General features: G+C 45.5%; 1 protein-coding gene across 1 annotated transcript; it reads right to left on the bottom strand.

Moving 5' to 3' along the window:
- Nucleotides 1-325: 325 nt before the first annotated feature.
- LOC121835920 lies at nucleotides 326-742 on the bottom strand. The gene has a single exon (XM_042290467.1). It carries the CDS (start codon nucleotides 740-742, stop codon nucleotides 326-328), a length of 417 nt encoding a protein of 138 aa, XP_042146401.1.
- Between the last annotated feature and the right edge of the window lie 18,125 nt (nucleotides 743-18,867).

Genomic DNA, 18,867 nt, shown 5'->3' with positions numbered 1-18,867 from the left:
GGTACTTTTGTATATTTTGCAGTCGCTTGGCCCACAGCTTGAGAAGGTGGAGATCGGGTGTTGGAGTATCTTCACCGATGTCCTTTTTGATGGTTGCAGTCCTCAAAGCGCTGTTGAAGCGCGATTCAAAGTCAGCGTCTTCAAGTTCCGCGCTGTTAAGGGCTTCCCTAAATTTGTCCCAGTGTACAATGTTCGCTGTGCGTTTTTTAACCTTGTCTTTTACCCGTCTCGTGGGCGAGAATTCGAAGCGGATGGGGAAGTGGTCGCTACCCGACGTATCCGGTAGGCATTTCCACTTGTGGTGTTGAATGTATGGGTTCGTGGTTCAAGTGAGGTCGGGTGTGGCATCCGACTGCCCGGAACCTCCTAGTCTTGTTCTGACTCCTTTCTTGTTGACCAGGTTTAAGCGGAAGGAATGTATCTCGCCCACTAAGTCTTTCGCCCCCGGAGATTCATGGTTGTATCCCCACATAGGGTGGTGGAGATTAAAGTCTCCTCCGTACAGCTTTTGTTCTTTGGGGTAAAGATCGTGAATATGGGAGATCCATAGGTTAGTTCTTTGCTGTGTCGCGGACTTGAGCGGTCTATAGTAAATGGATGCTAGGACGATGTGGTGCTGCTGGACCTGGATCCGGACCGCCACGATTTCCTGCCCATCGTTGGAGTACGGGGTGAGGTCGACTTGGTGCTGAGGCCAGTCGTCCCTCACGTAGACAAGGGCCTTCCCTGGAGGAGAAGTCATTTCTCCAGGGCGTTTGGTGGTTATGGAGGGACTGGAGTATACCAGGTATCCATAAAGATGGACGGCTGTGGTGTTCGTTTCCTGAAGTAACAGTACGTCAGGGCGTTCGTCAGGCTTATCCAGAAGGCGTAGTCGGAGCTCCGCTGCCCGTTTGCGGAGCCCCTGACAGTTCCACTGGAGAACTCTGATCATTTTTCGTTGAGGATTTGGGCTGCTAGCGCCTTTTTCCGGTTAGCAGTTTCCCTGTATTGCTTGATTTCCTCTTGCTGAGACTGGACTGTGGCTTTAAGCCTGTCGAGTTCAGCTTTGAGGTAGCTGCACCTGTTGCGAAGCTCTTGTGTTTCTGACCCTCCAGTGGGGGCCGGTGGGGGTGCTTGGATGTTCTCCTTCACCTTGTCAGCCCAAAAAGTGCCGCTCTGTGTTTTCGTAGTATTTTTTACTCTTTCTGTATTCTCCGACGGCTGTTGGAGTCGGTGTTGTTTTTTCAATTTCTGGATGTCCTCCCGCATTCGTTTGTTCGTTGCCGACCACGTTGGGCATTTGCGATCGGTACCCAGGTGGCCTTTCTTCTTGCACCCCTGGCAGTAGGGAGTAGAGTCCGGACATCCTGGTCCCTTGGCGGGGTCAGTGTCGGCTAGGTGAGAAGTTCCACAGGTCGGGCACACCGCCTGATTCGGGCAGATGTCAGGTTTGTGGCCCAGCCTGTGGCAGTTACGGCACGTAACAGCCTTTGGCTTGTGTGGAAATACCCTCATGTAGCGCTTGTCGTAGAAGATCGACCTCGGTAGTCTCTCTCCGTCGAATGTGATGACAGCCGTATTCGACTTGCCTATCCGACGGGCGGCCACGATGTCGACCTTCTCCGATTCGAGTTCGTGGTTGAGGACTTCGTCGCGCGGGTCCTGCTCTTTAGGGTAGATATCATAGATGATACCTTTGGTGTATGACGTGCCAAACGTGCGGAAGACTTGTGCAGGAAGTGCTTCGCGCCCCTGCACTTTGATTTCTGTAATCTCACTCAGCATTTTTGCCAGCTCCTCCGTGTCTGTGCGGACCGAAATGGTGTTGGCTTGCTCAATGACGTGCATCGAGAACGAGGCTGTAGTGCGCAGCATGGTGCATTGCGTCTTGAGTGGTTGAAGGTAAGGCTTTATCGAGACTTGAGAGTTCGTAGGGCGAACCTTGTACTCGAACAGGCGCTGTCGGGGCCGTACCGCTCCGTGGGCTTGGAGTGAGGGGTCTACTCGTACCCGCTTTCTTCTCTTGTAGGTGACTGGTGTCCATTTTTCGTCGTCTGAGGGCAATGGACCTTGACACTCGGTTGGGGCCGCACCATCTTGCGTACAGCCAGCTGTAAATATCATCAGCGCAGTTGTATCGGCGTCTTGGCGCCGACTTGCCGCTGTGATCGGCGTTTCTTGGGCTGGCGTTGTTGCTTCGGGCATAGCAACGCTTGCTGAGTTCGGCGATGAATTCGCCGTCGGCGGGTTTGTCTTGTCCGATTTTTTCTTCTTGCCTTTGCTGGGTTTGTTTGGACTGGACTCTTCGAGAAAGTTCTTAAAGATGTCAATGAGGCGTTCTCTGGGAATCGCCGCAAATAGAGCCTTCAGCGCGATTTCCGCTGAATCTACGTTATTAGTAGTTGTGGAAGATTCACCAAGAAAAGGTTTCTCCTCCGCAGTGCGTTTTGCGGGTGCGATCAGCGAAGTGGTAAGCTGGTCCGTCGCGGCGGCGGCAGGACTTGCTTGGCTTGCTGGGCGCGTGTCCATCTCCTCAAGGTTCCCGTCCACGGATAAGGCCGCGGCGGGTGAGAAGCTGGAAGTCGGTGGGGTGTTCGAGGACATCGGTATTAGGTACTAGGCCTAATAGCGGGAGCTCAAGAAAACGCGTCCGAACTCGTCGGTAGCTTCTTCTTTCTCCTGTTAGTACCACGGTGTGTATGGTCTTTTCTTTATGTGTATGTTTATTCTAGTTCAGCTGGCCTGACCTGAAGTAGCTGCTTTAAAATAAAGCATATCTCGCTCTCTCTCTACCTGAAGTATGAACGAACTAGCTCAACTTAAGCCTGTTACCGTTGCTTGCTTGGCTTTTCGCTCAGCCAAATCGCTTATATGGGGTGCACTCAAATGAAAACACAATCGTGTTTATTCGTGTAAGAGTATTTAGAATATTTATCGATCACGCCGCTGTACTTGCATCGCTCGAAGAACTTCCTTTTTGTGAGCGCCTTCTCTGCTTGAGTTTGTTGGAAACAGAGCCACTTCGATCCGAGGCAATCGATGATGGCGTTGGTGACATCACCAAGTACGTGACTCACAGAGTACTGGAGAACACCAATGTTTTCGTCGCTCCCGACGGTTCCCTAGAAGCCGCCAGCGGCGTAAAAGCGTAGAGCTGCGAGGACTTGTTGTTCGACCGTCAGCACACGGGGCCCTTCAAGACAACGCTGGAGCTTTCCGCGAAGTTGTCACACAACCAGCGAGTCACCCCTTTGGTCAGTTGGTATTCGCCCACAAACCTCGCATCGCTCGTCTCGAAAGCATCCCGGTGATCTCTATAAACTCGATCTGCTGGCGAACCCAACAGTAGAGATGCTTATGTTAGGGTCGCCATCTTTTACGATGCAGATTGATCTCTGCCTTCGCCTCGACCACTCAGTTAACTGCATCGTCAAAGTGCATCGTGACGACATTTTGACGTCACCGCTAACTGCATCATTTTACGAGCATAGCTCGAACTGCATAGGGAAAAACTACATTTCAACGTCATGTCACGTGACCCGAGAGAAAAGCCAATCAGTGCCCGATGCAGTTTTCTACATCATGTAGTTGGCGTTCCAGCATAGACAGACTGGTGGGAGGAACCAGAAGGGAGAAAGTGTAAAGCTCTTCTGTTTCGTCTCTGCTGTCTTCCAGAATCTGTTTCCAGCAAGTAAGACCGAGGTTTGGCAGCTCGCGCTACCAGTGTGGCTTCGGACTTCCTGTCGTTTAACCACACTTTATCTCCTACTTTCAACGCACGTAGCTCTGTCGCTCGGTGTCGTTTGTTGAAGCCTCTGCGTTGATTCTCGCGTTTTCGGCGGTCCGTTTGTATTAAGGCTGCGGTCCCACGGCAGCCATCTCGAACAAGGCGTTAGTTCAACCAATAGATGGCGACACACACCCGTGGGGTGGCCGAAACATTGGTTCACAGTGAAATAGCTCGAGCACCATCACGTTCCCCTCGTGGCCTTGCTCGCGCCGCTGCCAGCTGTGCTCAGCTAGCTCAAGTAGCGTGGCCCAGCAAACGGATGTATGCGAGAATGTCAGGCTGGGTATAAATTGTTCTCTGATATAGGGAGATGCGGTTCGGCGGTTGTAACGGGCTTTTGCAATAAATCTTACCAGGAAGGAATCAAATGTTGATTGACGTGTTAATATTCTATCAATGAAAAATTCTTCTGCAGGAATGCACGCTCAGTAGACTCAATCCTCCAAGACGCCAGTGGAAGCGGACGTCAAGTAAACTGCTTCGCGATTTACGGTACTTACCTCACCATTTTAATTATGACTAAAATAACGTCACGAAATATTATGTTTCACTGGGTCCAGAAGATGTTGTAAAGGTTGTTACATTATAGGGAGGGGGTTCCCAGAAAACAAACGCCGTTGCAATATTTTCGGAAGTACCGACACACATAATGTTGTAAGTACAGCTTAGGAGGAATATGGTGAAAACCATCAGAAGAAATAGGAAGACGTTTATTTGCAATGATGACGTTATGAATGAACGGCCTTTATACGACGGCAAGTTATGAGCTTTCGGGAATTTATAAGTTCACGTGATTGCTAACTATGAACATGCGTTTTTGTCGGGAGATGGTGTTGCGGGGATGACCTGATATCGGACGACTCGTGGCAGACGAACAAGCAAGTTTCTTCTCAGCGAATGGTAAGTGCCCAGTGTCAAGCACAACACGTGGCTACCGACGTTGTCGACGTTTCGAACACTTACCGCTTTCGACAAAAGTCCTGGCACCTAGACTAACTTTCTGGAAAGACTCAAAGTCTTCCTTGAGTCCCACGCCATCATGAACAGTAATTGAAAACGATCCACTATTCAATCGGTGGGTGGCGAAACGTATCCGCATCTGCGGAGTCATGGGCGATGCGTACTCTAAGTGGCTGGAAGTTTACAAGATGCCTGGCACGACGTCCAAACACGTCATTGACGTTCTACGGTCTCCTTTACCTACTTTTGCCCTACCGAAAATACTTTTCTCTGATAACTCGCCAAATCTTGCTTCAAACAAAATAAACAAATTTTTGAAGAAAAAAAACCGGCATCAGGCATCACATTAGCGCACCATACCATCCCGCAACTAACGGGCATGCAGAACAGATGGTGTGCGAAACAAAAAAAAAAAAAGAAAAAAAAAGGCCTTTTTGAAGCTTACGGAAGAAGCAGTTCAGTGAAGAATCGACAGGTTGTTGTTCCAGCAGCACGCGACGGTCTCATCTTACATGGTAAAAACACCCGCCGAAGCAATATTCGGCGGACGATGAGCCACACCCTTCGATCTCATGATACTATGGCTTACAAACGAAGATCAAGAGATTCCCAGATCGGGAGTAATTGCAGTTTATTCGGTCGGACAACTCGTCTACGTAAGGAATTTCAGCGGAATTCGGGCCTTCCATGTAAAACTTGAGTAGAAAAGGCTCTATGTTGGTTGACCAGAAGGTGTCATCTCTCTGAATACGTTGGATATCAATGCCCTTGAGTGTAAATAAAACTAAATCACAAAACTCTCTTTGTGTATTGTGTAACTGCACTTGTATTTGATCGTAGAAGCTATGGTGGTGATTTGGACCTTTCACACCAGACTCCTTTTTCTTATTTTTCGCCTCATACTCCTTTGCGCTTTAAGTATGCTTCCATAATCTTTTGGAACGGGGACACTTTACGTCAACGAGGCCATTTGTTCCAAGTAGTCAATCAGGGAATGCTGCTAGAAATCCGTCCCTCCTATTAACAAATAAGCCGCACTTCTGCACAGTGCAGTTTTCCTGTTCCACGTACAGTTGTAAAGCAGCGTCCTCATTGATTCTACCATATTCTGTTGCGGGTAAAGAAAGTCTTTGGGTACACGATATTTGAAACAAGTCTGGCACAGTACGTTGTGGTTCGACACCCACTAATGTCGTCGTCAGAGCCTCATCATTTAATCATTACCTCGTCACCTCATATTGCTCTTCATCAACAGTAAGTACAATAGGCTACCGCCATATTACAATCCAAGAATTGAAAAATTGAGTCGTTCAGTCCTTCAACAAGTGTATTATTTATATAATGTTATTACGTTACATTACCTCGATACGATCGACGTCCATCGTCGATCTTCAAATACTTATACCTGTATATAAATTAGACACACAAGGGGGGGGGGGGGGGGGGGGGTTGGTGGCCGAGTGCATGGTCTTGCGCACACCAGCTCGGAGCACTTGGAGCGAAAGCTCGCGCTGTAGAAGCCACCCCGCCCCTGCCCGTTTCGATCTGGAAGAGCATCGTACCGGCGTGCGGTCGTGTGTCACTACTGCGTGGTGCACGTTAAAGACCCCAGGCTAGCGGTTGTACCGCACTGGCTAAATTGCTCATCTACAGCTGAGAGTCAGACGCCCACTAAGGCGGACTAACTTCCGGCTGTATAAACATACACACAACAATTTGCAATTAGACGCATAATAACAAAGAGCACAGCGTGCCGCCTCTTTTCTTTGGAGTCTGTGATTGGTGCATCTGCCGGTCTGTCCTATGTATTGATGGCCTTGAGCTGCGGCCATCAATACATACTCTTTTCTTTGGATGCCTTTTTTTAAACCAGCGCAAGCTCGCGCGTTCTCTCTTTTGAGATGGTTAGAACGGTCACACATAAAACCCGCGTTTCTCCTACTCGGCCGCTTCCTCCTCTCATTATGTGTAGTTGGTTATACTAAATAAGCTATAATAATGGTGTATTATTCATATTTACTTTCAGTTTCAGTCAGGGGAAAGGAGTTTCGCTGGAACTAGAGCAAATAAATTAGCTGCGCTTAGAGTATCGGCAATCTCTTCCCGGACAGTGTTGTGAACGCCGCCATTCTGGTGCTTGTGCAGAGCAGGCGCAACTGCCGATCGTCATGATTTAAAAGTGCGACATCCTCAGCATTATATTCGGTGTTAGGAAGCTTAGGTAATGTTGCTTTGCTTTGTCGCACACTGTTTAAAGTGGAGGAAGAAAAAGCGTTTCTTGTGATTTCAGATGAAGCTTCAAATAACTGGCAACCATGATTTTAAGCCACTATGAGGCCAAGTGTCGCTACTCTGACGCGTAGCTCATTTAATGGCACTATTCATGCTCTTGTTCAAGAGGCTTGTAATACCTGGAGGGGCCATGACGTAAGCCCCGTGGATTCCACAAGCCACTACCTTTTGACACCTGCCTCTTCCTCATTGTTCCCGCTTGTGCCAGTAAATTAGCTACGGTTCAGAGTAACGACACTTCGCCATATTGTGGCTTAAAATCATTGTTGCCAGTTACCTGAAGCTTTATCTAAAATCACAGGAAACGCTTTTCCGTCCCCCACAAATGTTTAAACAACCCGCGACAGAGCATTGCACTATTGCATCAGCTTCCTAGCACCGCATCTAATGCTGAAAAAGTCGTACTTTTGGATCATGACGATCGGCAGTTGCGTTTGCTCTGAACAAGACCCGAAATGGCGGCGCCCAAAACAATTTTGGGAAACGGGGTGCCGATACTTTAAAGCTCATTTAGTGACTCTAGGCATGAATGAAGTGAACTCGGGTGTATTATTTTCCTCTTCGTCTTTATTGTTTATTGATTTCAATCATATCGAATAATGAACACATTATATCACGGTACGCGTGTGTAATTATTGGTCTCAGATTTATTAACCTGACCCATTACTTAAACCATTCATTTATCGATAGTAAATCTTCCAATATATTTTTTAAATGTGAAGGTAAAAAGACATGGAGATTGATGATGATACAGACGCCAACGCCGCCCTCGGAAATTTTTTGAACACTACAAATCAGCAGTTTGTCTGCCATCCGCCAGGTAGCGCAACAAAACACCCAAACAGGTTTTAATTGTTTTTAAAATTAGCTAAGCTCTACACCTATTAAGAAACCAAAGAAAGATCATTGTGAAAATTTAATACATCGCAATGTATATCTATTCCAAACAATAAATGTTATTAGATGCCAATAAATCTGTTTGATGTCCAAAAAGATATGCGTCAAAAACAGGTAAGTTTGAAAGGCTTTTGGAGCGCTATGACTTTGAAAATGAAAAAAAGCCATCGTCCACCTCTTGGGCAACCATTGTAGCTCTAAATGTTATAAAAGATTTTAGCATAGTTTAATTACTTCTTCAGCGGCATTTGAAGTACCATGACTCGAAGCAGAAAAAAGTGCTACGTTTGATATAAAATATCTAAACAAAAAAATTTTACACAACATTACATTTTTTTTCTACATATTACCATTTATAAGCACTACATCTGTAGCTAATTTCATTGCCCTAGCGCTTTTCATTAAAAACATATTTGTGCTGAAAAATGTCAATTTTAGGGCAATATTTCGAGGGATGAAAAAAACAAAGTAATGCAAATACCAAAAAAGTGTATCATTACATTCTGCTTTGACATCATCTTAACAAAACTGCTATATGGGAACCGTGCTATCTTTAATGGGTTCAATTAAAACTTGTTGTTGGCCTAGTTGGTTCATGATGCAGTATAGAGGTTTTTTGCGCGACACAGGGGACAATTACAAGCGAGTAGACACGGACAAGCGCTTGTCCGTGTCTACTCGCTTGTAATTGTCCCCTGTGTCGCGCAAAAAACCTCTATACTGTATCTTTAATGGATCGTTCATAAAACATGAACTAGCGGAGCAAGTGAGGGTCCGCGCCATCATATTCGCAACGCTACAAACGCGCATGAACAGTAAAAACCAACACATACATAATATCAAATGAAAGAGGATTGCATTGCCTTTCGAATGACATCAATCCCGCAAAACAGTATTTAAAAGGAGATGAGTAATGACCTGCCAAAAAGTATCTAAACTGCCACATTCAGTGGGACCGTGGCCTTAAGGTCGGTTCACACATGCAGCGAAGCGCTAATGTAGCGCTTCTCACGTGCAGTCAGCTACTTATCGTTTGTCATGAACAGCCGTTTTGGCAGTGCGATACATAGCTGGTGAACGCTTCCATCAGCACGCGCTTAGCGCGAGGTCAGTGCTATGCTTGTAGCGCTCCTCCGCTGCATGTGTGAACAGGCCTTTACTGTTTTCAGATCGGGGCGCACCTGACCTTGTAACTTGGGGAGCATTGGCACCCTGGTCCGAAGACGTCGTCCTATCAAGATTTCAGCAGGACGTCTTCCCGTCAACCCTGGGGTGGCTCTGTAAGCCGAAAGAGCTAGGTAGGGAACTGCTGATTTTTGAATGAGACGTTTAACAGTTTCCACCATTCTCTCTATCTCGCCATTTGCTTGTGGGTACCTTGGACAGGTCGTAACCTGAAGAAACCCGTACTTCGATGCCAATGTTTCGAATTCCCAGCTTGTAAATTGGGGTTCGTTTTGTGTAAAATGACAATTTCGGGCACACCATGTCGAGCGAAGATACTCTTAAGTCGTTCGATGACAACGTCGGCACGAGTGGAAGGGAGCAGGGGTACTTCCGGAAACCGTGACAAGTAATGATCAGCGACTAAGTAATCCGAGTTGTTTATCTTTCACATATCCATGCCCAGCTTTTGTCAGGGGTAGGCGGGGGTGACCGTTGGGATCATATGTTCAGCAGTTTGGTTTCCAAACTGCGCACAAACTCGGCAGTTCTCTACTAACGCACCAAGTTCCTTACTTAGGCCTGGCCCCCACACGCATTTTCTAGCCCGAGCTCGACACCTGGCTATGCCCTGGTGACCGTCATGCAAGCGGAGAAAAACCTCCTTCCTTAGTTTCTGAGGAACAATTAACCGCGTGCCCTTCAACAAAAATCCATCACCCAGGGTTATTAAAGCCCTCACCTGCCAGTATGGGCGTAGAAAATCAGGAACTGATGGTTTCACGGGCCAGCCTTTCTCACATAAACGCTTTAGTGACTTACAGACAGGATCAGAGGCTTGATACTCTTTAACTTTGGAGACAAAGTCTTGTCCGCTTTCTAGCCCCATCAGGCAACCCTGCGAGTATGCGTTTACTTCTCCAACCGTTAGTTCGTCCGGTACTACCCGTTTGTCTTTGAGTGGAGCACGAGACAAACCGTCAGCCGTAATGAGCTGCTTTCTCAGTACGTAAACCATTTTAAAGCGGTATTGCATGAGCCTCATGCGAAACCGCTGCACGCGGTAGGACGTCAAGAGAGTAAGTTCCCAGCAACGGAACCAATGGTTTATGATCAGCCTCAAAGACGGCATCGAGCCCTCTCAGGTACTCATCAAACCTTTCAGTGGCCCACTTCAATGCCAGCGCCTCTTTCTCGATCTGCGCGTACCGCGTCTCCACTGACGTTAAAGAGCGAGAAGCAAATGCAATAGGTCGTCGGTCGCCGTTTTTCTGGACCTGAGAAAGAACTGCGCCAAGGCCGAACGACGAGGCATCTGCAGAAAGGACAGTGGGCAGGGTGGGGTCATACATCGCCATGCAGTCAGCCGAGCAGATGCTGTCGTTGATTGCACTCAGAGCTGCCTCTTGGACTGGGCCCCTCACCCACCCAACACCATCACCACACTGCTGTGATTTTTATGACTTTCAAGACGCGAGTTAGCTGCTGGAATCGAAGTTTATTTTGGAATAATTCGGGATACACAACATAATGGGTACCGAAGTATTTTAGGAACGCTTTCTGGACATGGCAACAGGCGTGCTTTAGTATGGCGGTAGGCTATAGGGTCATGACGCATTCCGCAATAGGGTCGTAATATGCCTTGACGCGATTCGGCGGACTTAACACATAATCTGGCAGTGTATATCCGTAACAGCCGGACTTAACGTTGATCGGGCAGCCAGACTTGATAATGGGTACGCGAGTGAATGACAAACGTGCACGCACAGGAGAAAAATCGGATAGATGACAGCAACTTCTATCGCTAGCCGAATAAAGGGTAAGGAGGAGCGCCTGTACCTTTAAACTGTCAAAAAAGATATTAGGAAGGCCAAGAGTGCAACAGAAGTAACTGAAGAGAGTGCCTACGAAACCGCTTTCAATCCCTGGCTCCGCCTGGCAGAAAACTGGGTTTGAGGATTATAAGAAGGAAACAATTTGCGCGTTTGGAAGGAGGTAAAAGAAACTCTCTTGAACTAGGTTGAGATCCAAAGTTAAGCCCCAATATTCACACAAGGGTCTTTGGGAAAGCCTAATCTAGGTCACCGCAGCTCAATGAAATCATCAAGATCTAGCTTTTTTTTGGCCGAGGGAGTGATCGCGCTCGCTTGAAATAGTGCTTACACATTTTCATACCAAAACCAAGCCGAAACTTCCTGAACCGGCGATTTCCGAAAATCGTCCATTATGACTGTACCAAGTACTGGAGCCACAATCTTCCGCAGATGGAACCACTCTAGCTTCAAGCAAAACATGTAAAATCCCGATGACGTCACCAGCACTTTGCTAGCCAAAGGCGTAACGGCCATTCAAAGAAAACTTGAAAAATTAAAACAAAGAGGACTGGGGGACACATTAAGCGGCGTACTTGGGGTATGTTGGCATTCGGTGAGTGCGTTTTGCTCGTCTCTTGTTTCCTGTCCCCTGTTTGGCCGCTCGCTTCCAAGTCTGCAGTCGGTTCAGCTTTGCCCTGGAGACCGGCGATCTCTAGTTCCGTAGATTGTTCTGGCGACAAATATTTTCGAATGTTGAAAAATGCATTTCAGATACTGAGTACATCATAGTGATAATTGGAATTAAGAAGGAGTAGCAAATACTGTAGACGAAATGTATTTGCAGATACCGAAATACTACCAAAAGAATTTGAAATGCAGTATCTTGAGTCGAGTATTTAAGACAGGCACAAGTCTGCGCTAAACACACCAGTCGAAGACGCGCTCCAGCCACCATAACAAAATAAACATCATAGTCCTCCATTCGCGCCGAAGATGGCAGTGAAATGTATGGGTTTCGGGCCAAAGGAGAATAAAGACAGGCTTTTCATCTCCAGAAATGAAAGCTACGTACTTGTTAGACCAATTAATATGCTTACCTTTTACACCAGACCCCACTGTGGAGACGAAAAGCTTGTCTTTATTCTCTTTTTCCCCGGAGCCACACATTTTACTCTCATGTTAAGCGTGAATGGGGGACTATGACGTCATTTTCGTTGCGTGTGCAAGGCGCCAAACCCGCTCCTGAGACCAATGTTGCTCTCCTTGGACATAAAATCTTTATAGGATGTATTAAATATTTGGCCGTGCTATTTTTATGGTTCAACTCGAATTAAGAAAAGCACATGAGCGACTTCAGCCGGAAATTGCGCACAAGACCAGTCCGCTTCTTAAAAGAACTGTGTATTGTTTTCGACATTTTTCGGCACTTTTCGACACAACCCTTTCTACGCTTCTACATTGCGCTTTTTAATTTAAAATATTACCAAACTCCTGCAAACTCGCAAAAATTATAGAAACTTAACTAACGTTAAATTTTCACTTAATTTACTTTATGCTCAGCACAAAAAAAAAAGTGACTCGCTGCGATTTGGAACGAACCTATCAAGATATGCTGCACATTTGGACAAAGTGTCGAACCGAAATTTTTATCAGTTCGGTTCGCGTTCGTGTTTCCGGCTTTCGGTCCAGTTATGGTTCAGTTCCGGAAGCAAAAATAACGGTTCAAACCGGTTCAAACCGGTTCGAACCGCTAAATTGACCAAATATTTTCGGCGTTGTTTTGCCGTGAAATGAGTAACTGTATAATATTTTTTATTGTTCGTACAATCCACTTTCATTATCAGGTATCAAAAATAAAACAATTTGAGTTATTTACTTTCGACGCAACAGTAAAAGAAAATCTATGTTAACATACAAACCGTCGTGTTCATACTAATCAACATCCATTTGTTTACTTCAGTCACATATATTTTATCTGAATCGAAAGGTAGTCACGAAGTGTAGTAGTTCACCTAAAATACCCGTGATTGGTACAACTTTGTGTCGCAGTATTTAAAGTTAAATCGTAGTTGTGCTCTAGAGCTGAGGAAATAATTCCAATGCCCAGAATCATAAAATGGGCACCTCATCGCCATATGTTACGAAGTATAGTGTGCGAAATACGTTTCACAATATATAGGATGACCAGGGATGGGCCCTTACAATAAAAGGAAACGAGTTTCAATTGAAAGTCATTCAACTGAATAGAAACTCAATCGAAACTCATTGATATTTTTTGTAAGGGTATTTCAAATACAAGTATTTGAAATACGTATTTAAAATACTTTGTGTATTTTGCATTTTTATTTAATTACGAATTGGGTAATGTATTTGACGTGTGTATTTAGATACTAAAACGTGGGTATTTCAAATACAATTGTAATTAAATACAATTTGGTGGGCAAAAATACATCCGTCAAATTTATTGTCACTGTCCAGAGCAGGAAGAAAACTACGTTCTGCACCGAATGCAGTGTCTCTCAATCAAGCACAAGCGTTTAGTGACTTTGTGATTACGGTGGTAGTCCAGGGCAAGAATAGTGACGAAATCGACGTTCACAGGCAGACTGGCTAAATAAGTGCCTGTGACAACTTGTGATGCTTTCCAGCCTGATTTCCATCAATATTTTTGTTTACAACATTCTAAATGCGCGAGTCGTCCAGATTTTCGTAACTGGTGAGAGTTGCAACAATAAAAAATTCTCTAGCTATACTCTGTTTCACCTTATGATGTACCGCAGGAAAGGCTGCAAGCGCGAGCTCCTTGCTCTGGGGCACATCTCGGCGGCACAAGCTCTTTAAAAATGGAGTGGAGTTGCCCTTTAATATGCACCAAAAGTAGTAAGTTTGAGTGTGTATTTATAAATTTGCCGGCTGAAAAGCGAATCTGACTGCCATAAATATGACGCGGTCAGTGCCGGCGCAGCGTGAGTGTATTTGTTTCTTGCTCACGGACCGAGAGAAAAAGAAATAATGGGAGATATATGGACAGATGTATCCACAAGCGGTCTAAGTTGCTAAGCTAACGTGCCTTTATGTGCACGCTAGTTAGCTAGCACGCGAACAGCGACGGCACCGCATCGTTCTTCAAAGACGCATGTTTCGTGGAGAAACCCGCAACAGTCAGCAGCCGCAGATCCCGTGTAGATGTCTCATGTAAAGTGCTGGGAGCAAAGCTTCGCGTTGGAGCTCGGAGTCGGCGGTCTTCCGAAGTCTATCCGGCGAACCGCACCGACCCACACCTTGTGTCTCTTCCGGTCTCTTGGGAACTGGTGGAACCGCAGCTCCGGGTTGCGGACCGGATTGTCGGTGCAACCCGCAGCACTACAAGTCGTGCTCGACATTGCCCAACGCGAGTCCGGCGGGTCTCTCCGGCTCCACGACACGCGCGTGAGCGAGCAGCACCGCTTCGCTCTCTTCCGCGCTGTCACGGAAGCAATGCTGGAGTTAAATGAACTGCCTTGACGCTAATAAAAATAAGAGAACACAGGATAACGTGGTAAGCACTCTTGCCGTCAGCAGAATCGCAGAATGCCACGGAAACGAAGCGTCCGCGGCGTCCGTACGAGAGCGTAGGACTAGACCTACGTCATTGCCCAGTGTTGCTTCACTATCTCACCCGGTGCCAGCGTTGCTCACCCGCTTTCGGGCCGTAACCGAGCCGGGAGAACATTTTTCATATTGGTTTTAATCGGTAATGCGGCGTCGGTTTGACGTGATATTTTGGGTATGACCGTATTTTGACCCCCTAAAGCGATATCAGTCATTTAGATAGGGTCGACTTTTTGAGTGGAGTTGCCCTTTAACTGCCAACGCTATGAGCTCGCGCTTCTAGCCTTCGCTGCGGTACAACATAAGATGAAACAAAGTATAGTGCTGCGCGTCTTGGTCGTCTCGGTTCTTTGTTGGTCTATACCAAAATGTAATCAACAAAAAAAGCCGCTTGAAGCTCTGTACTTTTTTCACCTATTACGTCCAAGCTGATTACATTTTTTTGTTATTATATTTCTATTACGTTACTAGAGGCTCGCACACTAACTCCCGAGCGTGCGATGCAAAACTAAAATGAGATACCCAGAAATCCGTTGCAGGTGCCCTGAAGTCGCTGACGCAAATTTTGAGGAATGTATTTGGAAAAGTATTTGGAGGAGACCAAATACATTTGGTTGTATTTGTATCTTGTATTTAAATGCTTTTTTGGAAATGTAATTAGATTTGTAATTAAATACATTTTTGATAAAGTATTTTGTATTTGTATTTCGATACATATTTTGCCCATCCCTGAGGATGACGGTGCAACTGAGCTCAGAGAAATTATATTTTCAAGAGGTCACACAAGCTTTAGGACGAGCCATTTCAGTCCGTCCTTTATAGAAACACTTAGCGGCAATCAGGACACTTGTTTTCCTAACCAATATCGTTTACACTCGGCACTGTGATGCAGGCGAAGAATCATGCAGAAATGAATGATCAGAATTGCTCACTTCAAAATATACACACCTTCGTGCTCAGATGGATTCTCGCCTAAAATAACGCGTAGCAAAGTGGTGTTTTTCTTATGCAGCACAAACTTGCATAGCCTGGCTGTTAAAGTAGGTTCTTGACAAGATTCCGGTCAATTAAATTAGTAAATAAGCATCCCCCTTGATAACTCATATTTTCTGTAAAAAAGAAGTAGTATTTTATGTTCTACTTGACATGGCAGCTACTTAAGTGGTTAAATTTTGGCGGTCTGTGTGCGTAATCGTCATAACTTCACCACGCGCCCCCGTGTACTTTCTTTTTTACTAGCCAACATACATAAAATTGGTGTTCATCACATAAAAGAGTCAATAAAAGAGTAATATATGTTTGAGAAGCTTGAGAATATGTTAGAACACATAGATATTTAAACCAAGTTCAAAATAAAAACATTTGTCTAAGGCTCTGCCTCAAACATCTTTTTTTTTTTTTATTTGTGAATCACTTATAGATAGAGCCCGCATATCCGCCAATAATATGCTGACCACCCGCGGATATCCGCAGTAAAATGGCTGTTGCGGATAAAATAAATCAGACTTGGCGGATTCCGGATGGGTTCCGGATATCCGCAAGTTCGCATCTACATTTTTGCCGAGGCAGCCCATGAACGTGCGTGACCGCACAGCGTTGAGCGAATAAGTCAGCGATACTATGAAGTGCATCTTCAAATGTATTGTGGGAGCAAGCTTCTTTCTTAGATGAAAAGTGCCGATTGGGGGAACATTTTTGTTACGTCAAGAAATATTTGATTGGCACCAAAGATCACTTTAAACCGTTCTGTCTCGGCAAAATCTGTCCCTAGAAAACGTCAAGAATGCAGGAGCATCCGTCGTCCCGGAAATGCATGTTCTTGTTTGGCAGGGAAAGAGCGGAAAATGTTCTTGGGGCAAAGAAATTCCGAAACGTACAACCCACAAGAAAGTAGAAGCTTGCAAGTGGCTTCTTCGCTTTCAAGTTGATCGAAGAGACTGAATTCGATCCTCTGGAGTGACGGAACTTGAGTTAGTACGACTTTCCGCACCTCATTCATGGAACGCTGTTCGTGCATTCCACCCCAGCATCAAGTGCTCCAACGGAGAGCGACTTCTGATTAGCGGGTATTAATTTAAGAATGGTCAACCAGTCCGAATCCATCCATGTGTACGATAATCAGTTTCTTCTACATATAAACCTCGACAAGTTGCGTTTGTGTGCGCTTTCTTTTTCTCGGCAGCTGGTACTGAGTTGTTTGTAAGGATATGGTTCCGAGCATACAGCTGAGGGTTCGTGTTGAACACTGAAACTGATAGGATGCATTGCCACTATCGAATGTTGTGATATTTTCACATTGGTGCACTGGCGCCTCACCACATACGAGTACTTTCCAACGGGGGTGAGCGCCTTTCCTCTACCACTTTTTTTATTGTTTAATTTAAATAAATTGACACGATGTTGATAGTTTGTCCTTTGTTAAGTTTTATGTTTATAAAATATGCATCCGAGTGAAGTGAGTTTTTCAAAGAAAAAAAAATACATATATAAAATTTCCTCTCTTTTGAGCGCACCTTCTGGGCAGAGTGTAAGTGTCACGGACTTTCAAGACGATCTCATAACTGCGATACTCTTTCCAGCGATGCGAAGTGTCTCTGGAAGGATAGTATCTTATTTTAAAAATTCGATGAAAAATAACAATAAAGTGACTTTGAGCGTATTCTGACACAAACAGTTCTTCGCACAAAGGTAAGCAGACGGCTTATTATGGGATATAATCTAGATGACTTTTTTTAACGCGAACGCCTTGTCTCATTGTTCAGTCCTTGAGCGAAAACAGGTCAGTGGCACGAAGGTACCGGAACCCACGGTTCGCCACTGGGCCACGAGATGGCGTTACTTGTGCGAGAATCGGCGGAGATCCGCGCGCGGCGCAACCCTAGTGGGACAGGAGGACACTCTCGCTTGGGCAGCGGTGAAGAGCGGGCATGCCGACATGCCGCGAGGTTAACGGCGCCAAACGTGCGTCGTCAGAGAAGACGCTGCTTTCGGAGGTTCGCTATCACAGGGATCGACGCTTGGGCTTTCGCCTTCAAGTGGTCTTAGGGAAAACATAAGATACCTCGTGAATTTTAATTTTTATTCATGCTTTATTTCATGATGTATATTGAATGCACGGATTTAAAGTTGGATGCAGTTCCGAATTTCGCGGATGTGGTTAGGATGCGGATATAAATATTTATGAACATTGCAAATGGTGTTCGGATGCGGATACGAAATCTGCGGACGCGGATCGGGTGCTGATTTCCAAACTGTTATCCGCGCAGCGCTCTACTTGTAAATGTGCCTATCGACAAGAAAAAAAAAAAAAGGCCTAATAATATTTGCAGAGCAACTTTAAGATAATTTGTGGGTACTTACGATGCATAGCTTCTAAAGTGTATATAGACAGACAAAGTTTTTTATTCCTAACATAAACCCTATTTGGGTGAAAAAACAGTTAGGGCGCAGGCGAGCTGGTGTAAGTTTACCGTTTCTTAGACCACCTGAGACTGGGCGGAAGAAACACGACGACGTCTCAAGTGACGTCGTCGTGTTTCTTTCACCCAGTCTCAGGTGGTCTAAAAAAGGGCATATTTGGGTATCAGCTTGCACGAACTCTAAACTTTTCGAAATACTGCCTCGGGAGGCAGTATTTCGGTTTTACGTGCAATCGTTTTGGGCCCTAAGTCTACAACTGTGCGCTCTATCAATATTCCGCTCTAACATTTTCTTAGACTGCCGCATATAATCTCGAAATCGCTATATGTGCTGCACAACTTCAGAATTTAGACATATAGCTTTGCTGGTGCTGCGCTCATCGTGTTTCATCAGAAAAAAAAATAAGTGTTTATGATGGTTTGCACGTGACGTCATATCACTATAAGCTGATGGCCATCGCGATTTGTACTTGATGAGAATATCAAATCCGGTGGTACGAAATGCAAGCTGCATTTTGACAGACGAAAGATGTATGTTTTGTGCAGCGTCGTGAGGAACGGCGCGAAAGTTTGGCACCACACGGAAACGCGCACGGAAAAAGTGTTTTTGGAAACGGTGTAGTTTCCGGGGACGCGTTTCCTGGACTCCGCCCAAGATGCGGGGCAGAGGAAGTTTCACAACACATGTGCTTCTAACTACCCTCCCCGCATTTTTTTTTTTGTTCTCCTTCAGAAAATACTTTATATTCTTGAAAGACTCCCTTATCCCTTTGGGAGTTGTTAATTCGACAATTACGTTTGCGTCACTTGTTAACATTAACCCTCCATTGCCTTTATTTGCACTCGGAAACCGTGAAGTTTAAACAAATACGGAGGGGGTCGAAGCTTGGGGAAGAACTTAAGAACGACACTTCTGTGAGACTTAAATGCGAGACAGATGCTCGAAAAAAAAACTGTC

This window comes from Ixodes scapularis, unplaced genomic scaffold (genome assembly GCF_016920785.2).
Source record: "Ixodes scapularis isolate PalLabHiFi unplaced genomic scaffold, ASM1692078v2 PGA_scaffold1__304_contigs__length_218370807, whole genome shotgun sequence".
NCBI classification, from domain to species: domain Eukaryota; kingdom Metazoa; phylum Arthropoda; class Arachnida; order Ixodida; family Ixodidae; genus Ixodes; species Ixodes scapularis.
The sequence above is the reverse complement of the archived record's forward strand: the minus strand, read 5'-3'. Positions and strand labels throughout refer to the sequence as shown.